The sequence below is a fragment of the Zonotrichia albicollis genome, chromosome 2 (assembly GCF_047830755.1).
Source record: "Zonotrichia albicollis isolate bZonAlb1 chromosome 2, bZonAlb1.hap1, whole genome shotgun sequence".
Lineage (NCBI taxonomy): Eukaryota > Metazoa > Chordata > Aves > Passeriformes > Passerellidae > Zonotrichia > Zonotrichia albicollis.
This window is the reverse complement of record NC_133820.1, coordinates 87,350,520-87,374,605: the sequence shown is the minus strand read 5'-3', so window position 1 is coordinate 87,374,605 and position 24,086 is coordinate 87,350,520. Positions and strand designations below refer to the sequence as shown.

At 36.2% G+C, this 24,086-nt stretch overlaps 1 protein-coding gene across 15 annotated transcripts in view; it reads right to left on the bottom strand.

The window, feature by feature from the left end:
* GPC5 (glypican 5) overlaps positions 1-24,086 on the bottom strand; it is a 610,346-nt gene that overhangs the window by 141,509 nt on the left and 444,751 nt on the right. For 2 of the 15 annotated variants that reach the window (XM_074535598.1, XM_074535601.1), the window contains exon 7: positions 22,980-23,135. The exons of 9 other annotated variants lie outside the window; for them this stretch is intronic. In XM_074535598.1, the coding sequence (XP_074391699.1) occupies positions 22,980-23,135 (156 nt within the window). Of the gene's footprint in view, positions 1-22,903; positions 23,136-24,086 lie in introns of those variants that run through there. 4 more of the 15 variants (XM_074535600.1, XM_074535602.1, XM_074535606.1 and 1 more) reach the window with 3 other exon arrangements.

Below are 24,086 nucleotides of genomic sequence, written 5' to 3'. Positions count from 1 at the left end.
GTGTGGCAAACTGCATCCCTATTTCTCTGTGAAGAAGATAATGAAAGAATAGGTGCTTTATGTGAATGGTAGAGAGAAAAATGCATTAGAAACATCACCTAGGAATTTTCCTTAAATGGAGACTTATTGAGAAAATAGGAATTTCTAATTAATCTACTTCTACTCTTTATATGTGTGGCCATAAGAAGAACATCTGGAGCCTTGTGGTTAAAGAATGCCATGCTTTTTAGCTATGCTTTGAAGTTGGAGATATTTAACTTACTTTTGGCTGGCAGAAAAATAGTTTGTGTAGGGCAGCTATCTTTCCCTGTCTTTAATGTACAGGCAAACACAGCAGAAGGAAGGACAAGAGTAATTACGTAGTCCAGAATAAAAAATCTTTCATGCAGCACAACAGAAAGGGAAAATAAAATTGTGAGTCATCTAAGAATACATTTTTAGTACTTCACCAACAGACCTAAGTATTTTTGACAATTAGATCTTCTCTGCAATTATCCATATATAAAATTCATTAATTCCTGAAAGCAGGCAAGCTATCCTATGTCAGCTTTCTATAAGGAATTTTTGCCAGACATTTTTCCAGACATTTATTGCTCTCTACCCCCACCCCAGTATTAATAAGACATTACTTAGCAGAGAAGTTGTCTATGGTGGAAGAGGATAATTCTTCAAAGGATTATCAGCAGAAACAAGATATTTGGAACCTTCCATCAGCCAGGGACCAAATTAAGTCAAGCTGTGTATTGTAATGTGTGTATTGTACATCATTTATGGTAGGGATAGAAAAGAGTGTGTGGTTGCTTAACATGCCTCCCTCAAGAAGATTGGTGTGAACAAGGACTAAGAAGCATTCTAAATATCCTTGAAAACAAGCAAAAATCTCATTAGATGCCTCAGAGGAACTGTTTCTAACACTCTTTAGCATAGAGATTGTATGTTTTATTGATTAGTAAAGTAAAGAGTGAAAAAACAAGCCTAAAGACTCGAAATTAGAACTAAAAAAAAAAAAAATACATTAAATCAGAAGGCAGATAAAACAAGCCTGTTATGAAAGTTTAGACAAAATAATCCTTAACATTTCCCAGCTGAAGCCCACCATAGCATGATTTGCTAAGTATATAGTAACCCTATGTTCCATTGAAAAAATCCCAAATTCTTAGGTATCTAGATGCAAAATAGTTACCTAGACACAAATTATTCATTAGAATAATTTATTATAAAAATAATAAATTTATTTTAAAAATAATATTTCTTATACTTTAACGTCTCATTGTGACTTGATTAATATTGCAAAGAAAGCTGCATTCAATGTACAAGCTGAAAGCTTTTACCACTGTAATGAAAAAGACATTGTAAGCAAATTTACATTTTCCTATTTAATTTTTGCTATGACAATCACCTATAAAATATGAGCCAGATAAGAGAGACTAAGCATGTATAGAAGCCCCTCCTTGAATAGGAGCGTTACAAAAAGTAACAAAAAGTATGGCAAAAGTGTTACAAAAATTTTAAATCTATATTTTTGCTGAGTTGATTCAATATCTACAAGACACTATCAATTTACCAACCTGTTTTAATGCCAAATAATTCCAAACTTATCATAGCACTTTTTGTCATGGGAACTGCTACTTATCTTTCAGTTTGACATAATTTAATAAAATTATATTTTCTTCCAAATGGTCTGAAATAGATAACTTAATAGAAATAAGCCATTGCCAATTAAATAGGTAATGCTAGACCAAAACATCAGGTATTTCTTGATAATGAGGACACCCAAGAGTTCTTCAGGTCATTTGTGGCACAAAGTAATTTTCTTATTGAACAAGCCGGGAATCTGTTTCACTCAAATTGATTGACACTGCTCAAAGGGAAGATATTGACTTTTATTAGCCTCTTTTTAGCTTTTTCTTTCACTCTCAAAGTCTTCAAATAAATTGTTTCAATTGACACACACACAAAGAAATAAAACTGCTCTGCCTTGTGATAGAGCCTGGGCTACAAAGAACATAATTCACTGTAGTCTTAGTTGGAAACTCCAACAGAGGACTAATTCAGATTGAATTATTCTTTTCAAAGTGCCCTGAAAATTAAAAAAAATACATATGAATAATATAGAAAGAAACAGAGAGAAAAGATGCAGTGGCCAAATGGAGCCCTTATTGGATATCTACAGAGTTTTTAATTTCTATTTTCCATTTCTATTTTGTTCCTAACACAGAAACAAAACAAAACACAACAAATTACTTTTTATTTTTCCCCCTAAAGCATGTAGTTTAGTGGAAATGTGTATAAAGGCTAAAGAAGTAAAGAGATGACTTTCAAATAGCTGCCTTTCCTAATCTGCAGCTGGCTCATATTTCTGTTATTTTTATGGCACAGTACGCCTGTGATTGGCAATGACAGCCTGCTTTCTGACCATTTAGACTTACTTCCTTAAAAATGAAAAGTCTACAAAACAAGGTTAATCCTTTAATCCTTTTTTTGGTGTTAATTAAGGATACCAAGTAGTTCAAGAACAAACAACAGATGTGTAAGGACCATATTTTTATACTTACTGATAATGAAAGCCACCTTCAGTGATTTTTTTCACTGATACCATTTACCAAGGGCAATGCTACTCAGCAGGGAAGAGTGTTAAAAGTTGCTCAAATAAATTTGTAAATGTTGCGTGAAATTTTTTTTTTCCTAAAATATACACAATTATGAAGGATATTTGGAACAACACCTTTTCTTGGTTTGTTTCAAGTACATCTGTTTTCTTCCCATGCAGACTAAACTCCATGTCCTATAGTTTAATAGCAATGAAACAAAAACCAGGTTTGGTTATCTTTTGTTAACTAAAGTGCGGAGGGGATCGTATGTGGCCCGAAGTTTAGAATCCGACTAGCTGAGGGCGAAAGGCCGACGCCCCTCTGCAATTCCTGGCCAGCACCCTTCGGAGCCTGATGGCCTCGGGCTGTGCTGGCTGCGGACTGGCGTACCTCGCTGGTATATGAGAGGAACGGAACTGACCATTTCCCGGGGGTTAAACATCGGTTTATTGACGGTGATGCCGCATCCAAACACCGGGAAACCATCCGGGAAAAAGTTTTTTTCATAGGGGGTGAAAACAGGATTATAAAGCAAGGGGGTGGGTACAGACAGAGCCAATCAGGAAAGGTGAGGGGATGAACTTCACAGAACTGACACTCCATGGAGACCAATAATCAAAAGGTAAAGGAGGTGTCCTGGGACCCCAGCCAACCACCATCTCTAGAGAGGAGAAGGTTCTCGAAACCTGGGAGGAGGAAGGGAGTGATTGACTGGACAGGGAGGAAACAACTTTCACTTATAAGGGAAACCAAGGGGAGAAGCAATTACATATCGGCAACTATGAATAGCAGTTGCTATAGCAACTTAGCTGACAGGCTAGCAGTGGCGGGAAAAACTGGGGGAACGAAACCATTTTACACATAATAGGGGAGAACAATACATAAATTGGGGGAATAACACAAGAAACTTAGCAACACACTACCACAACTAAAGCAAGCCAAAAAGATCAGAAAGTGACAGGATGATACCTTGGGTAGATGTGTGAGAAGAACAGTATGCTGATGTATTTTTTGCTGGCTTTTTGTATCAGTTTGACTGCTTTCCCTGTTGCTATAAGTGTCTAAAAAAAATCTGAGAATATGAATGGAGGCAGAAGAGGTGGCCCAGTGTAGCGAAGAGTCCTGGGCAGAGAGATTACATTCAGCTCTTGTTTCATAGCATCTCCAAAAATAAAAAGGTCCCAAATGAAATCTAAAAATATGCATTTCCAAACAAAGTAAGTTTTTAGTCTAAGACTTGGGAAAAATCCCTTTTTTCCTCTCTCTTTTTTCTTGGCTGAAGAAATGGAAGACATAACACTGGAAATATGTATGTTCTGTAATACGAGAAACAATGCCTGCTGATATTCCTATGCTGTCCTTTCACAGATATCCTTTTGAAGAAGAATGATACTTTATTTCCTATAGTTGTGACTACTTTCTAATATTTAAATAAAGGTCAATTCTCCAAACATGCATCTTATATCAAATAATGGACATTACATGCGACACTTCACAGAAATCTTGTCTGAATTCTGCTGTACTAGACTATGGAACATATGGTTCCATAGCCTAACAAGAGATTGAGGCATATATTAATAAGAACTCAAGAAATGAAACATTTTTGATGGATGGAAGTGTTCTTCCTTCTATCAAAATATTTCATGAAGTTGTCACAACTCTGTTCTAACTCAATGTAAAAATGTCATGTGCTGCTTTGTTTCCTTTTCTGTACTTTTGCATTGAAAATCTCCCTTAATCAATTCTGAATATAGCAACTTCAGTTTTTCATGCCAATTTATGTATAGACTTTAAAGCTGTACAACAGGGTTTAAAATGTTTGCCAGATGCTGTCATAAATGATAAATTACCATTACTTCTACTTTCTAAATATTTTTTTCAGCATTGGGAAAAGTTAGGGATTTTTTTTTTTTCATTAGATGTTAGAGTCTCCTTCTGGATAAATTCAGCCTGTCATAATCAGAGCAACGTAAGGCTCCAAAAATATTGTTGTATGACTTCTTTTGAAACATAATAAATACTGTAAAAAGAGTATTTTGGAACTTTAAAAGAGATAAAAGTGTTTATGTCAGAATGAGTGACCAGTATCACTCAGAGTGATCATAGGAGCCAGCAAAATGGCAGCAAAGGAAACTGTGCAGGCAGAACTTTGAAATTTCAATTAAGAGCATATGTATAGATAGACTAGGATTTCTCTTAAACAAATAAAATAGTTCCCACTAGAGGTTAGTTTTATTATGTATTTTTGTAAACATTTGCCTTGTTTCTTCTTTTCTTAGGTTACAGCTGTACTAGCCTCATCTTTCATCTTTCATGCAACTCCTCCTCTGAAATGTTGAAGGTCAGAATTGAGTTCACCTACTGTACTTGTGTAATTTTTCCTTTGTCCTGACTCTTCCCATGAGCTTTAAATTCAATTCAGGACAAAACTCAATTTCACCAAAAATTTACCCCAGTGTTGATCATCATAAAGAAATATATATTTAAAAAATTAGTTAACTGACCAAGTCCAGCTACACAAAAAAGGATAAAAAATTAAAACAAAGAAATACAAATTTTTTGTGTTCCTGTACTGCAAAGAATAGTTTTGAATCAGGTTCTAGCCTATGAAATAACAAATTCAACAGACTTTTTTGGGTTTTGGGTTGTTGTTTCTTTTTTTTTTTTTTTTCCTTTTTTTTGGTTAAGATGATCTGCCCTTATCATTCCATAATTAGAAAAATCAATACTTCAATGAAAAGGAAGTCACAGCTATCATTTTAAAGCCAGCACTGTTCCTTGGTGACAGCCACAAAACTACAACAGAAGAAAGATTTTTTTCATTCAAACTTTTATTTTCTTCTTTTACAGTATTATTTTAAGACCATTCTAATTCAAAACTTTAAAACAAAACCCCCAAACTATGAGTTTCAAAATAAGAAGATAATATTATCAGAAAAATATGCTTAGTTTTACAGACTGTAAAGCTGTGTCTGTTCAAGAGATAATAGAGTTTCTTGTGGATGTATAGAGCAGTTGACACAACTGACCTCTTCCAGAGCTGTCACAGCTTGCAATGTAAATATGCATGAGGTTCACATTTTTAAGCTGATAAAAGGCAAATTCAACATATTTGAAAAGTAAGGCTCAAAGGTAAGTGCTGAATCAATGAAAAGGCAAAGATCATCACAAAGCACAATGAGAACAGAAGAGGCCTAGAATTTGTTCAAGGACAAACTTTTAGGTAAAATGAAGGACATTACAGTGGCTGTGGCTAATTATCAAAAGCCATAAAGAGCACATGCTGCCTTCTAATTTTTTATATTCACAAAATATTCTTTCAGTTGCTCAAAGCCATACTAGCAGAGAGTCTGAAAACATGAACAAGTTATCCCAACACTGACAGCCCAACAAGAAAAGTACTGCAATCAGAGGAATAAACAGTATTAACCTAATTACTGCTGGTTCCTGCTGAATTTTATGCATTGTGACATTGCCTATTCTAAGTGCCATCTGAGTAGAATCTCAGTGGCATAAGAGATGGAAGGGGCAGTACAAATGTGAGATTTGTATTACTGTGCTTTTTTCTTATACAGGAACTGCAATAAGGGAAGTAAATTCAGGAATGTTGTTATAAACATTAGCAGCATCAGTAAACAAAGAACATTCACAGTCCTAAAAACACTTGAGAGAGATAGAGAGATGAAGAATAAGGACAGCAAGAGACTTACAAAAACACAACAGCCCAAGAAAAAATAAAAATATTTTTCTGTGTCTTTGTATTTGTTTTCCTTTATTTGTGAAACAAAGCAGAGAAGAGGTAATGGAAGAAAGGGAAACTCCAAAATATGATCAGTTGGTAGAGAAAATGCAAAAAATAACAAAGAATGAGGAAAGGGATACAGTGGAAAAGGGATACCCTTAAGATGTTAAGAAATGCAATAGCTATAGATTTTGATTTTTGCTATGGAAAAATCAATGGTACAAAATTAATCATCATTAAAACAAATATAGATAACATAGCAATAAAGAACCATGATATTGAATCAGAGCAAAAATCATTCTTTGGTTAGTTGCAGATATGTAGATTAAAAAAATATATCACAGAGGGCAAGAATAAATTGAAATAACCCTAGCTGAAGAACAAGTGTTCAGTAAAAGTTTCATGCAACAAACTATATGCCTGCTATCATTGTTGTGCAAGGTGCTTCTCTTTTGTGATGGCAAACAATTGGGGGAAATTGAGCAGAAAAAGGGGTCAATGCAAATCTTTTCCCCTAGCTTTCTTTTCTTCTATAATTTAATTCTAAATCATGAAGCGCAACCAGAAACTGGCTGTGGAAGAGCAATCAGAAGTGATGTGCAAGGTTTGCACTGGCACAGGTGGCCAATACATGAAAAGAAATCAATGGGATTGGGATCAATTGGTACATTGTACCCAGGAGCCTTTGGCCTATTTTTAATGAACCAGTTCTTCAGTCCTCTTGCTTAATGAAATATAAATTTTCCCATGTTACTTTTGACGTACATGATTACATAATTTTGCTGAATCTGTGACTATAGGATGATGTTTCGTGAATTTATGCCATAGTGAACAAAAATCAAAGCTGGCTTTGACAGAACCCACAAAATTAAAACTATTTCTATCCATATGATTTATGATGATTTTCCATGCGAAAATCTGTAAATTTTTTTCACTCATTTTTCATTTAGCAATTTAACCTTTCAGAAAGCTGCTTTCTAGTCTCAAAATACATGTCTTCTATTGTAAAGATAACATGCTCATGATATTTGCAGAACCAAAAAGATATGGTACATTTTAAGAAAATCCAGAAAAATCCCCATACCAGTGACAGAGCTCTAACACCTATGGCATTGTAAGAGCATTTTCATAAGAGGAGTTGTAGCCTGAAGAGAAAACTGAAGACATAATAACTGCCTTAATTTATGTAAAATCTTCTGTTCTCCACGTCCATAGTAGAAAAGCCAAAAAGTATGAGACTTGAAATAAATCAGGAAAACTTTAGGCCAGACTTTGGGAAAGATTTTCTATCAGAAGGACTCCTAAGAACTAAACAGGTTACTGAACTAAATTGTAGAGACTCAAGATTGGCAACCCTTAAGACCAGATCTGACAAAATCTGTCAAGAATGACCTTCCTGGAGCTGATAAAGATTAACTCAATAAAGTGGAAGGATATCCCTGCAACTGCTGTAATTCCAGTTGTAGCTCATTATTTCACGTGGGAATAGATCTCACATGCCTATTAAGAAACAGGGGAAAATGGTGTTAAGAAAGGCTTGAAAGACATTAATGCTTAAATACTTTAATTCACCTTTCACAAAAGAAAATTAATCTATTTACATGGGGATAGGCTATTTATCTAGTGTGCATTTAAAAAATCCCAGTCTCTTTGAAAGGAAACTGCAGTTGTAAACAGGCTGATCCTCTAGCAAAATTTATGGAATGACAGTGATAATTGCAATATAAGAAAAATAACAAGAAAATTCAGTTACACTTGCAGACTACCAGTATGTCAGGTCTGTTCCTGTGCACATAAGCAGCACATTCAATCTGTTCTGGAGTGGTCCAGAATGTCACATCTATTGTGAGCAATGAGACAAGGAACTGATGCGAGACAAAGTGGTTGACTGTGCTGCTATCTGGTTTCAAAGGATACATTCAACAAATTATCACAGAACCTCTTCAGGTGGGAATTTCAGACAGCCCTACATCATATCCTTACTCTAGGAAGCTTTTCTGGACCTGCTCAAATTGATAGGCACTGTCTGTATGGATAGATGTATTGATAAACGCCCTGGGGACAATTACAGGAACTCTCTCAGACAGATCCTTCTGCTTGTGCCTAGAGATTTCTATAGAGTCAGTAGAATCTTTTCTGGTAGGTATGGAATTGTTCTTTTCACAGAATCACAGAATGGGTGTGGCTGGAAGGAACCACAGTGGGGGTCCAACATCCATGCTAAAGCAGGCTCATCCTGGAGCACAGGGCACAGATCTGCGCTCATGTGGGTTTTGAATATCTCTGGTGAGGGACACTCCACAGCCTCCCTGGGCAGACTCTCCCAGGGCCTCTCCACCCTTGCAGTAAAGAATTTATTCCTGATATTTAAGCTGCCCTCTTTGGAGCTTTCTGGTGTGCAAATTCTACTTTACCTATTAGAGTGTCTTTGCCTCAATCCATGAGCCCCTCACTCTTACCCTTCAGATTCTCTCCGGCATCCCACAGTGGGGCAGTGAGCCCTGCTAAACCTGTGCAGGGCTTAGCTGACTATGGGGTTAACCCACAAACAGTTAAATAATAAAAAAACAAGAATTAAAAGTAAAAAAGGGTTCACTTTTATGACAGGCATATGGATGGGTGTATTTCTGTATATATAAGAAACCCTATTTTGACCAAAAGAATGTTGGAAAAATTCTTGAGTTCCTAGACTAACATCATATCTTCGTATGCATTCACTTAGCATATTTACACATACATCTGAACTTTTTATTTGATTTTTTAAATAGTGAAAACATGGCTTTTGCACTTCTAAAAAAATTATATTATTTTAAAGTATTTCAAATATTGCAGTGACATATTTTACTAGGTTTCTTGTAACGTAGCTCTTGCAACTGTTCTGTTTTAAACTTTTTAATTTTTTTTTATTTAATTGTGTTAGGCTGTAGCAAATCATGGCCTTGTTCTTACATAAAATATTCATGTGCTTAACTTTGAGCACAAGTAACCTCATAAAAACCAATTACTTAAGCAGGTGTTTAAAATTAATCATGACAATAAATCTTTGGAGACTAGAGTCCTTTAAATTATATGTACGAAAAGTTGTGTAGTAACTTTCAAGGAATGAAAAGAATTTTCATTAAAAAAAATAGTCATTCGCATCAAATTACCACTTATGTATATATTACTGAGTAATAACTTTGGACATTACTTTTTCCCTTAAAAATTGAAATCCTAGGCCAAACAAAATTGAGTTTATAATTTCTAGAAAGAAGAGCCGTAATTAAGAAGCATATGTGGTGTAGGGAGGAAAGCAAAAGGAAATTGTACTCAGAAGTCATAAATAACTTTAAAATAATTTCTGAGCACAATATTATTCAGAAGAATTTTAGGGCTATATTCAATATTGTGTTATGATCATGAAGTGCAACTTATGCAAAATTTAACACTAAAAATGTGATCCAGATACCTTCAACTACATTTTGGTTGAGTTTTTGCAGGTGCTTCAATACTTACTGTGTCAGATTACTTACACTGATTGCACAAAAGAGTCACAAGATAAAATTCATAAATGGATTAAAAGAAACAGCCACAACACTGGACTTTTTCTTGTTGCTGGTATGCCCACAAGGCCTGTCTCCAGTAAAATATCTACTCCCTTTCCTTTCCTTTCCTTTCCTTTCCTTTCCTTTCCTTTCCTTTCCTTTCCTTTCTTTCCTTTCCTTTCCTTTCCTTTCCTTTCCTTTCCTTTCCTTTCCTTTCCTTTCCTTTCCTTTCCTTTCCTTTCCTTTCCTTTCCTTTCCTTTCCTTTCCTTTCCTTTCCTTTCCTTTCCTTTCCTTTCCTTTCCTTTCCTTTCCTTTCCTTTCCTTTCCTTTCCTTTCCTTTCCTTTCCTTTCCTTTCCTTTCCTTTCCTTTCCTTTCCTTTCCTTTCCTTTCCTTTCCTTTCCTTTCCTTTCCTTTCCTTTCCTTTCCTTTCCTTTCCTTTCCTTTCCTTTCCTTTCCTTTCCTTTCCTTTCCTTTCCTTTCCTTTCCTTTCCTTTCCTTTCCTTTCCTTTCCTTCCCTTCCCTTCCCTTCCCTTCCCTTCCCTTCCCTTCCCAAACCTTCCCAAACCTTCCCAAACCTTCCCAAACCTTCCCAAACCTTCCCAAACCTTCCCTTCCAAACCTTCCCTTCCAAACCTTCCCTTCCCTTCCCAAACCTTCCCTTCCCTTCCCGAACCTTCCCTTCCCGAACCTTCCCTTCCCGAACCTTCCCTTCCTGAACCTTCCCTTCCCGAACCTTCCCGAACCTTCCCGAACCTTCCCTTCCCGAACCTTTCCCAACCTTTCCTTTCCGAACCTTCCCTTTCCCTTTCCCTTTCCCAACCTTTCCTTTCCCAACCTTCCCTTTCCCTTTCCCTTTCCCTTTCCCTTTCCCTTTCCCTTTCCCTTTCCCTTTCCCTTTCCCTTTCCCTTTCCCTTTCCCTTTCCTGTCCTTGTCCTTGCTGGTTCAGACTTTTGTGTTCTTACTGGCTGTGCAATATGGCAACATGGCCCAGCTTCAACCTGACATGTGCATCCATGCCAGTTTGTGTTCTGGTTGGAGAAGTCGGATTTGCAGATTTGGGGCAAAGAAGGTAAGGGCCCTGACCTTTTGATCCTTCCTCTGTGTCCACACAGTGAATGTAGAGACCCATCTGTCAGTACCTGAAAGGATTATCTGCAGCACTTCAGCGTGAGCCAAGCTGAGTTAACATGACAGCAGCCCAAACTGGTGGAACACAAGTTATTTTCAGTCTGCCAATGCCTTGCAGCTGCACTCTTGCCAGTGATAGCCACAACAGTGACTTATTAAGGCCAGTCTGATGGATCTACATGTACGCGTAGGCTTTACATGGTGTATATACCTATTTCTGGACTGGATCTATCTTATATCCAGTCTCTCCATAGTGTGAGTGAAGACCATGGGTCATAGCTCTGCCTCTCTGGGCCAACATGTCATGAGGCACCTGAGTTACCTAGTTCCAATGAATCTTGCTGGGCAAGGATTTTGAGAAAAATACCTGGTTTCATGGATCTCATTCCAGCTTCCTAAATACTGTATGTTTGTACAGTATTTCATTATAAATAAATTCCCGGGCTTCATCTTCTTATTAATTAATCAAAAGTATTTTTCCTGATCAGACATAATTAGGAATTTTCATTGAGGCCACATGTATAAGACCAAGCTTTTGCTTCTTCATACATTGAAAGTTTTTCTAAATAAACAGCCTTAGAGAAAACAAAATCAAAAATTTGTCAGTCAAAATTAGAGAAGTAAACAAGTAATGCATTCTTAATGGACTGCCAATCCTGGAAAGACAATTTTTGTTCTTTGAACTTGGACCACAAAAGCTATTATAGCAATGACTATAGTACCTTTCAGATATTTTTTTTTTTTTTTAACATTGTGGGTGGCAAGTCTTTCCCCTCCCCTTCCAGCTCTTCCTTTTATGGCAAAAGTCATAGCAACATTGGCCTTAATCTCTCAAATAAATCAACAGGTCAGACTTTGCTATTAAGTAGTGTGGTGTTAATTCCTACACTCAGGATATAAACAGGTATGTTTGAAAAAGAACATTAGGAAAGCAATTTCAAATTCACAGAGTGCTATTTGTTCTTTTCCATTGTCAATGCAATCCTGATAAGTTGGAGATGTTTGCTACTGCCCTGCTAATCTGTTTTTACGAAGAGCTGTCCGTCCCCTAATCTTTCCCAATTTAGTGAAGACATTCTGCTTCTTCACTGCAAGAATTTCATTATATACAGAACTTTTAGGTCAAAACAAAATTCTTGGTACTTTCCTTCTACGTTTTCAGTGATTTCTGGTCATTATCATACCTACATGGTTATACTCAAGTCTAACACTGACTGATTGGGGCATTAGACTTTACTTGGCTAATTCATTTTCCATATAATTAATATCCAGTTTCCTTATTATATAAATATATCCCCTTACAGAGGCCATGCAAAACACCTTCCATAATGTGATGAAAATGAGAGAAATTTCTTGATATGCAAGTTCTCTGTGGCAGAACCCAGAGCTAAGATTAAGTCTGTCAAGTACTTTGAGTTCCCATCTCCATGATAAAAAATACTCAGGTATTCTTGGCTGTATTAGACATATTTATTTCTGAAATCTTACAAGAAGTTCATCTGGCATACTTATCCAAAGTTATTTTTCTATCTGGTCTGCCTAGGTGTGGTTACAGATCCAAAATTTCAGGATTGCATAGACAGAAACTTGTAGTGACCAGACATCACCCAAGACTAAAAAAAAAAGATATTGAGTCTCTGATCTAGGGTAGCTAGGAAAGAATATAACCAAGAATTACTTCAGAGGATTGTTATAAAATCCATGGAAGTAAATATGTTAATAAGATGCAGGAATGAAAATATTTTGGGCTTAGCAAATAGATTTTTTGCTGAAAGCTGTCTCCAGCTGTCCCCAAGAAAATATCCAGTTAGCTCTGTTTGGCACATAACTCATCATGAAGCTCCATGCCTCCTAGTAATGGGATACAAAACAGATAAGTCTATATAAAAGTACATAATGCATGATATATGCATCAGACACATTTACTCTTTTATTACAATTTCATATAGGCTTTAATGTGAGAGAACCTGTCCCAGACATGGAACTCTCAGTCAGAGGAATAAACACACACATAAAGGTGAATATAGATAAGTAATATGTTCAGTCATGAACAAAAATAACAAATAAATCAGAATTCTGAAACAAGCCTTGCATTTTCAGAAAAGGTAATGATGTTCCAATTGGTAAAAAGTATTTAAATGCTTAGCCCTGCTTGCTCATCATTAATCTATTCATACATGATCTTAGCCACAAAACAAGCCCTTTCTTGTGCTGTTCATGATTCTAAAAGCAGCTGCTTATTTTCAGTATGAGATTTAAAGGCACAAAAAGGATCTCTGAAGTAAGAACATGTTCTAATGAAGTACTTTTAGGCATAGAAAATAAGCTGAAAATTAATTAAAAAATATTATTTGCCTAAAAATCATTCTACTCAAATACCACTCTGGATGATCTGCTGAGAGAAAAATGGACTGATGTTTTTGACCCATCAGCTAATTATGGGCACAAGGTGAAAAAAACTGGCACAGTGTGTAGGCTGCAATTGGCAGCCTACAAACAGAGCATATTATGTTGACATTAAAAGCAATGCAGAGCACAAGAACAGTGTTCAAAATCCCTCTGTGAAAGGAACAACATGGACCACAGAATTCCTGAGGGATTCTGGAAGGGCACAGTGGGCACAGTCCTTGTCTTTTCCTGCAGGGTAGTGTCTTGATCCAAGATTTAAATGATCATAGAATCATAGAATGGCTTGTGTTGGAAGGGACAGTAAATGCCATCTAGTTCACAGATCCACAGTGTTAGGCTGGAACAGACCCTTGAGATCATCGAGGTTCTCTCTTGAGATCATTGATATCATCAGTTGCCTCTCTGGGCAATCTGTTCCAGTACCTCTCCTCCCTCACAGTAAGGAATGTCTTCCTAGTAAAGAATGTCTTACAATGATGATGTTGTTTAATTTCTAATCAATCAGGGCAGCAGTGAAGATGTATTTCCTGGAGGCCCCTAAACTTGACTTTCTGGGGATGGTGGAGGAAACAAGAACTCTGTAAGAAGCTGAAGAAAGCCAAATTAAAAACATATTAACTGAATTGTGAAATACCTACCTCAAAGTTTCCCTGCTGAAAAAAAGGTGTAAATGGTAATGGGTCCTATAGCTTCAGAGACTAATCTTTCTGCCTATTGTTTAAAAGTAGCATACAAGAAACAGATCCATACTTTAAAAAGGTAAAAAAGGACAAAAAACCAGACTGTGATTAAAGCTAAAGTCTTAAATATTAATATTTGGTTTTGATGATATTACTAGCTCTCTGTCGGAAATACCTGTCACAGACTTCATTAAAGTAAACTAATTCAGTGACCTCCTTATTCAGTTTTAGAAAGGAAGACAAGTCTACTTAATAATTTATTCATTTTTTAAATTACCATCTGCAGTCAGTTATACCAGTTTATTGCTTGTGCATAGTGCTCTCTCGGAAATGTTTCAAGCAGAAATGCCATTCATTTATATGATTATTATTAGACTCTTCCTCTGTGCCTCTTTCAGGAAGGAAGTACAGGGAGTTTGCTCCCCATCTGTTTAGCAAAATGCAAAACACAGGTGAAATCTGCCAGCATTCAAGGGATTTTCAGTTGCTTGAGCCCCAGGACATAGACTGATAGACAGATCCAGAGCTGAAAGACATAAATTCTGGCATTTCCTATTAGTACCCTTATACACCTATGAGGGCTTATAAAATATTTCTTTTAACTATGATATCAGCAAACTTGAACCAGCAGATCTCAACCAGCAAATTAGCTAATCTCCTGATTAGCTATTTAAAATACGTAATGATAGAAAGCATAAAGGCATAGATTCCAAAATTAGTATAGACCACAACAATATTTTAAATTCATAACAACTATACACTTATAAGAATATGTGATAGACCTTTATGTGTGTAGAGTAGATAATCTCTAAACTGAGTCAATATAAGAAAGAAAAGCAGAAAATTCAGTTCAGATTTCAGATAAAATTTAGACTCATTCCTACTTTATACATGTAAGTTCAGCCAAGCATAATAAATCCTTCACAAACTGTAAGAGCATGTATAAGCTTACTTTAGTGGGAAGAATATTATTTCTACTTGTCATGAAAATAGAGGAACATCATAGATTTGTTTTCTTCTGGAAGCCTTTGTATATGCATTGCAACCAGCCCTCTGGGTGCTTAACGACAGGATGGACCTCTTAGACAAAGTTAAAACGTCTGCAATGGCCAAAAATTTTTTAAAACAGTACGTATTTATTCCATTAAATAAATATCTCACATCAATTAAAATCTGTTCCACTTCTGTTAGCTAACTAGAAAATTGCCTAAATTAATTATAATAGATAGTTTTCTAGTCTCTCAGAATTAAGTTGCAACCATTGCTCACAGCCTGAAAAATGTTTTTATTAAATTGTCATTTCCAAGATATTATGCAACCAACAGTCAACTGTTGTGTTGAGCCATAATACATAAAGTATCTAACAAAAACTTTTTTTCTGACTGTAACTTCTTTCTTTCAACTACAGAAATCACTTTTTCCCTCTAGAGTGATCTCCATGAATGACATTTGAGTCTTCACTGTTTGCTTATGTAAAGAGAAATAGTAACAGAATATGTTATTCCTCATTCAGTTCTTATGTCAAATAACTGTGATTTCTATGACTCCTCCAATATAGACATTATGAAGTCCACACTTTAATGTTCAAGCTGCAGGGCAACTTAGGAACTCTTAATACAACAATAAATGGAGTGTCAGTAGGTAGTACAAGTATAATGTTTAAACTGTCTATTTCTTATTCAAATGGTTATGAGGTGAACTGGTTCCACCATGACAGCAATGTAGCTTCCTTGTCAGGACATCCAAAGACCAAACTATTCTGTCCATGTGCACGTTATTCCCTGAAGTAGCTCTCATGTATCTCCAGAAATAGAAGGTTTGAAGCTTGGCTCTTAACCTGGCCACTAACTGTGAAGCTAAAACTGTTATCAGGTAGGAAGATCAAGTTTAACTCTTCTCTCATTTTGATGCTCAGAATACAGAAGAATTTCATAACATCATAAATTTCCTGTGAATATTTATATGCCCCTTCTACATGCAGGGAAAAATTGATCCAATGAAGAAGTTTTGGTCAGCTGGAAAAATTCAAAACTAGAGAAATGGAGCACAAATTTTAGGAAACCAGGGAAATAAATTGAACGTATAAGTTTTCTGCTCAAATTTTATTAGGTTTATTAGTCAGACTAGTGTTACATATAGGTAAAACCTTATAGAATAAGGGCCTTGTTACCCTTGTAAAAGCCTGTTTCTTAAGCTAAGTAGAAGAGAATGATGGGAGAGTGAGTCAGCTGGAATAGGGCAGGGTAGAGAGACATGAGACACGTGAGACAAGTGAGACACGTGAGACACATGAGACACGTGCTGCGTGACTGCTGCGTGTCCTCATCGTGGTGTGTGGTGGTTGCGCTTGTTGTGCACTAAAACCATGTAAACTGGTAATGGTTAACTGCTTGAAAAGGCCTGGGTTTTTTTTGCAATAAAGGGGCTCTCCTGTGCACTGCCTGGCAGCTCTGTGTCACTCTGCATGATCACAGGCAAATGTGCAAAGATGAAATAGCAGTCTCACTATTCAAAGCAGTGTGCTGGGTAAGGATGTATCACACATGATCAAAGTCGTGAACAGATCTGTTGATTACAAACATCTGTAATTAGACATTTAGATTACAGTGCCTTCTGTTTTCTGTCTTTACTTTTCCTACCAACTGACACCTGTTCCCTGGTAGTATCTTTTTGCCAGCTGCACCCAGAGAAGTCTTACATTTGTTATTCCAACTCTTTGTAAATAATGGAATATGTGATTGTAGAACCGTATTTTCCAGAGAAAAATTGCCTGCAAGACTTCTGAGAAAATTCATGATCAGGTTAAATACAGTACTCAGAATGTGTTTTATCTTCTGGAAAGATCTGCTTCTTGCCCCACTGCTAAATTCATGTACACTGAAGTACAGTTACAGCTAGAACTATACAAGCAGAGTTAAATAATTATTAAAAGAATCAGTATATTAATGGGAGATCAAAATAATTTAGAGCAAAGAAAGTGGCACAGTCAGTGTCTTCCAAATTACATTATGCAAATGCATGCATTCCTTAAGACAATCTACAGAATTGTCTTTAAACTTTTTCCTTATTGTGTGTTTCAAGAGAAGATCACAGAGTCTACAATGTGCCTAAAAGATTACTTTCTGCTTCCCTTCTCCAGAATATTTCTGAAATCTTTGTACACTTCTCCAGATTCTGATGTATCAACTACTACTTTTATATGCAGTTCTATGGAACAGCTGGTCTATACAACTTTTTGCTTCTGTTTTGATATTAGATTACGAGCACATCTGCAAAGCCTGTCTATAAACACCATGGTGTTAGAACAAAAGAAGATCTAGTCAAAATATATTAGTTCATTTCTCTTAATTGTTCTTATCAAAAAGTACTGAAAGTGATTGATTGAATAAAGGTTTTTACTTTCATACAACTTTCAAGAATTTACAGGAAGCAAGTTCTCCAATAGCAACAGACAAGCAGTAGAAATTTAGCATGCAGAAGTTGTGAAAGCAGACTGTCAGGATTTTTATCCACAGATCTCTAATACGTTAATATATACTTTTTCTGCAGTTCCTTGGCTCTCTTCTACCTCCTCTCACTCACAACATCAGCCTCCTAACTCTTACCTTGACTTATAATTGCACACTGCCCTCTTTGTCTTCCAGTCTGTTTGCTGTCCAACAGTATGTGTTGGCATTTTGGGGCTTTTGAATAGGATTTGTGAAAATATTTGCAGATATTCCTGCATTAGTGTTGCATAACCAACTATGTGAAGAACTATTTGCATTTACAGGCAGAAAAATTATTTAACTTGTAACCTTTCTAGCTCGCCTATTCTACATATTAATTAAGACCATTAATCATTTCTCCCACCTCCCCTCTTTTTGTAAAGGTCACATTTGGTTTCAAATTGAAAAAGACCCTTTCTTAAATTTATATATGTGTGCATATAAAAAAAAATATATATATTTGCATATATAAAATTTATCAAAATCTGAAAGTAACATGCTTTATGTCATAAACTTCACTAGCACAGACCAAGCAGTACTTATTTACCTTTCCCCTGTTACTCAGACCATAAACCTTTTGCAACCAATTTCACAGTCTGTGCGACCCTATTCACAGAGTAAAGAATGACTGGAAATTCAGTAACACAAATTTTACAAATCAGATGAAGGATTAGGTACATATACAGATACCATTTCAAAAGTTTTGACAGCCTGAAGGATCACTAAAACATATGCATTATGCTTATATTAAGAATTTCTTTTTCACTAGGATGAAAAAGAATCCAGCTCGTGTATATTTCCATACACAGTATTAATACCTTCTCTTACCTGTTATGTTTTATACTTGTATTCTTTAAATCGCCTTAGCTTGTGTTCAATCTTCTTAACTGAAGTGTCTAATTCACAGTCTTAATTACCAAGGTTTTCCTCCCTAGTCAGTCACCCCTTAAGGGAATAATTTAATAGACCTAAAATCTCTGGAGTGGTTTATCACTTCCAATTAGCTATTGAGGCAGCTGAAAGAAGAAACCTTCCTAAATTACATGTGCTGTACAAGGAGTAGCACCAGTTCATGCCTTCACATTAAAAGGAAAACATGAATCTGTTCTGCTTGAAAGAGCTTTGTGGTACAATATTCACCTTAAGGTTTCCTTGCCAGATGGAGGTAGCAAGCTTTCTGTTGTCAATAATCTTTCTTTTTACTCTTACTATACTAACTGCTAAAACATTCCTCAGGAGAGTCAGAACAATTCAGGGCACTAAATCTAGACTTCTTCTGGTGTTTTTTTTTTTCTTTGCCCATTGACTGGAGCCTAAATTTGCACATCTTGTGACTGAGCATGAGCACAGGCATTCAACTTCTGACACTTAAGTTTGAGAGTCTCAATATAGCCACTCAGTATATTCCCTGTCTTAAAAGAACATCAGCCTTACGCATTGACGTTTGGGATGAGATCTGCCAGATTTCTAGATGTCAGAGGATGTCTGATATCTAGGTTTCTACTGGAAACAAGTCAAGCAAGTTCCAAAGAAGTTCTCGTGAAAGGACATGGTGCAGAGATGGAGAAGGAATTTCATGCAATTCAGAGACACTGACATGTTAACTCACTGCAAGTATGACAGTCAGTTTTGCTATAGAGGTTTATTGTATTGTCATAGCATATCCTAAGCTGGAAGAGACAAACAAGAATCATTAAAGTCCAACTCTGGTCCCTGCACAGGACAGCCCCAAGAATCATACCATTGTGCCTGAGATCACTGTCCAAATATTTCTTGGACTCTGTCAGGCTGGTGCTGTGACCACTTCTCTAGGAAGCCTGTTCTAGTGCCCAACCACCCTCTTGGTGAAGAACTTTTTCTTGATATCCCACCTAAACCACCCCGGACACAACTCCAGGCCATTCACTCAGTCGTGTCACTGGTCACTGCAGAGAAGAGATCAGTGTCTGACCCTGCCCTTCCCTCATGAGGGAGTAGCAGGCTGCAATGGGGTCTCGCCTCAGTTTCCTCTTTTCCAGGCTGAACAGACCAAGTGAGCAGCTCCTCACACAGCTTCCCCTCTAGACACCTGACCATCTTTGCTGCCCTTCTTTGGATGCTCTCTAATAGCTTTATATCTTATATAAATTGTGGTTCCCAAAACTGCACTTGGGACACTACGCGAGAGCACAGCAGCATGGAGTATAGCAGGACAATCACATCCCTTGACCAGTTTGTGATGCTTTTGCAGAGACTGAGTGCCAAAGATGCTGTAGATCTAACATATTTCCCTTCCCATTGTTGGAAGGACAGAGGTGAATGCTTGTTTGCACAACAAGGTATCCTTGTCTGTCTTAGACACACTGCTGAAATCTAGTTAATCATTAATGTGTTTTAGAAATTTTCACACTGAAAACCTGCCTAGCACTTGACATATTTTTAAACTTAGTAGTGTTGTTTCTGAATAGTAAGATAGGTTTTCAAAATTTTTTTATGCTTGTAAATTTCTTTTAAATTTAAAATCATAAATTGGAAATTGGGGTCTTACACAGTAAATTATTCTGGGTTCTGTGCTGGGCTCAGTAAGATAGATAATGTGAGGTAAGAATATGTTTTATGGTTCTGGTCAATTCTAAATAGAACTGGAAGCAAGAATTTGCACTAGAAATTTTAGAAGCATGAAAGTTGTCATGAAGGTTTTAGGTCAACTGTAAAATTTCAAATGATTGAATTTTCAAATGTGCTTAGCACCTTCAATGATGCAAAATCTCCAATGTCCCCCACTCCATAATTTACTTTGGGTATGATGTGCATGGAAGTCAAAGGCAAACCTTCCAGTCCCAATGAAAGGAATAAATGGGAAAAAAATGAGAGCTTCTATCTTGGAAAACACATCCAAAGAAGCTATTGTGTTTAAAGTCTGATATATGGGGGCTTTTGTAATTTTACGTTACACATGGTAAAGACAGAAGCCAGTTTTTTATATTGCTGGTAAGGGAAAATATTAAAAATTAAGTCAGTGTTAAGAACATGGTTTTTAATGACAGAGCTGGCCATTATCATGTTTTTATCCTTGAGAAATGGTGCTAACCAGAGTCAATAACTACCCAGTATCTTGTGCTGACAGATAGCCATTCTGCTCTGGAGAGCACTTGCAGAGAGCAGAATTATTTTTAGTTGTAGATACTTGGGAGCTTCAAGTCATTCACTATGGATCATGCGACATTAAACACCTGCGGCAAGCTGCCACCTCTGACAAACTCTTTACTGTGACCCATGGGTACATGCACAATTAATATCAGACTGTACATCATTAAATTTTACTGTCTGAATGAGTTCTGCCCTACAGGCACAGAAAGAAGAAACAACAATGATCCCGCTTACCTGCCCAAAAACGGCTAACTTGCTTTTGATATGTCTTCCCCCATGACTTATAAAAAGACTGTTAATTACATTGGTGATATGTCATCATACTTTTATCCTAATAGGGATTTCAGTAAAAAAATTACAGCTATTTATATCAAATATTGCTTCTTCCATCACTGACTTAAATTTATGTAATTTAATTAACTTATGCCTTAGTGATATTTTGAAAATGAAGTAGCTCTGAAGTAGCCATTGAATGGGATTCAATTGATATTCTACCAGAGTATACTGCACCAAAAATCTCATTCTCTCAATAAAATGACACTCTCAATATCAAAAAGGAGGAAAATTGGACCTTTCTACTTCGTATGGAAAAGACCATGCTGTTCAGATGTCCCAGCAAAGTAATTGTGCTGAAGAGGAAAGACTGATGAAAAACTAAAGTTTACTTAAGGGTAGGTGTCTTCCAGAGCAGGAGCTCTCATTGACAGTGGAAATGCTGCATATTTTGCATATTCAGTCTCTCTCAGAATTGATGGGTGCTACTATTAATTTTCATTATTTTGGGCCCATGTTCAACACAGCTGGTTTCCTTTTCATTCATCTACAGACAGCAGCCAAAATAATATTTTCAGTTTTCATATTTCTTTACAACTTGGACTTTTACTTGTCTAAATGCAGACTAGCTGTCTAGGCAGCATCTGCACTTTTTCTACTAGCTAGTGATCTAAACTTCCTTTATATTCACCTAGTCATACAGAGCTTTTCTCTGAATTTAAAAGTAACTGCATGAGTCTAGATAATGACTGCAAGATCAAACATTATGAAAATTAATGGACTAAAAGTTAACTTTTAAAATTTTATTTTGTTAGATAAAGTCATTCCTTATTTACATAAGAACATTTTCTGTTGTTTTAAACTGACATTTTTCAGAGAGCCTTTCAAATAAAATAGTGAAGTTTTTTTATAGCAGGGGAAGAAAATTACATTATCTTTTGCAAAGGCAATTAAATATTTCCCACATTAAAATATTTTTTAATAGTTTCAGAGCATAATATGGGATCCTGAATAGACAGACACATAGACAAGCAAAGAAAATTATTTTTTTCCTCCAGTGAACATAAATATTCCAGGGAAGAAAAGTATTATTATCATTATAGTGAAAATTTGTGATTTGAATACAGTATGTAGTCTTTTCACTTTAAAAAAAAAGCCCTTAGCCAATACAGATTTCTCTGTTAATAATAATATTCAATATAAGTCTACTAATTCATGGAGAAATGGAACGTGTACATTACATGCAAATTAAAGCTCCCTTTTCTAGTCTCTTATCAGTAAACATCTCTAGAGTCCCATCTAAGTGATGTAAATTCCACTTAACTTAGTTTCTAGGATTTTAAATTATTCTTTTATTGTTTGCTTGGAAACAATACATATCCATGCAGCATCAGCCATTTTGGGTGTTACTAGAGTATATCAATTCTACTTGACCAACATCAATATGAGATATAAAATAGATAATTAATTTCCTTACAGACAGCATACAGTGTGGGCTAATGCAGCCAAAGTCTTCTGCTGCCATGATTCAGTCAGGCTGTTGCTCCTTCTCTACATTGAGAGGACGATATTGCATGGTCAAAAGAAAGCAATTGGTCTCCAATTTAAAAAAAAATAAAGGGGTTTGTATCAGGCACTTTCTTGAATCAGGTCTCACAGTTTGTAACAGAAGCAGGGTGGTAAAAATGGTAGTTATGGTTATTATAACAACTGCAAGTACTGCTGTTTGTACCTCCATTGAGAATTTTTATGGGGCCTTTTCCATCAAAAAACTATGTAGAAGAAGTTGACACAAGGGAAATCTGGTTTTTGTCCCTTCCACACCAGGGAGAGAAAACATGGCTCCCTTTAAGCTTTTTCACAGGAATCAAATGTATTTTTGTAAACACTAATGGTTGGATTTTCAGAACGTACAGAATACAGTCTATGAGTGTTTCTTAGAACCAGGCCTGGACTGGAGGTGAGCTTTGTGTGGGCCAAGTGTGGGCCATATGCACTAGACAGAATATCACCTGGTATGAACAGTCCTTGATGCTCCTCTGCTTCTTGGCACCAACTTTATTCCCTGTTGAGGTCATTTCAGTCCATTTGATGAGCAGGAGAGGACAGCTTCCCTTTAGATCAGGAAGCAGAGTTAACGAAGTCTGTTGCAAAGGTATCAGAGCCAGCTTGGCCATGGGAGGAAATAAAACATTAAGTCATTTCTGATATGACCCAGTTTATGGGTAATTGGTAGTTACCCTCTAAACTACCTGGCACTCAAAAGATAACATATTCTAAATTTCTGGCAGCCATTAGAATGCTAATGTTTAAGGTTGGCATAAATTAGACTTACATGAGCCAATCTATTGCTCACTACTCTTACATACTTCAGCTGAATCGCTCATGTTTTTGTTACTGTGGATTGCCTCTTTTTCCTTTATTGCTGTGCTCAGATACAGATGCATTTTGTTTTAATTAAGTCATTACTGCTATCTTGCAGATCTGCTTAGCACTTTCAATGTTCAGCTGTTATCTACATCTGTAATCCTCATCTCTATAATTAATGTTATTTTTATGATATTTTAATGTGAAATCACTTTGAGAGAGACAGCCTTTCACTGCTAATATAAGCTTTAAAGAGATAAAGCTCCAAAGGCTGGAAGTGGCTGGGATCTTCAAGGCTTATTAATGACAGCAACACACTTACAGCTATGCTTACATATTCAAATATTTTCATATTTTTCAAATTGAGTATCATTGCTGTACAAATTTGTCCACATGGTTCAATGGACAAATTTGTCCACATTCAAATTTCCAAAAGCTCTCAAAAAACAGATAACCTTTTGGAATAATGTGGCTTAGAGTGGTACATGAGGGACAATGTTGAAGATTCAATAATTTCAAACGACCCTTGTTTTCTTAGTTCTTTTAACAAAAACCAAAAATGAAACAATAGAAAATAGAGGAGGGAAACAAATATGACACAGGATCTGAAAAAAAAAAATTGATTTTGAAGAGGAACTTTTGCCTCTATGACCAAAACTACCCTTCATTGTATAACCACCAAATAATTTATTCAGTTATCTCTGATTCACACTTACCTTTCAACTACGCAGCTGAAATTCACTGAAAAAGAA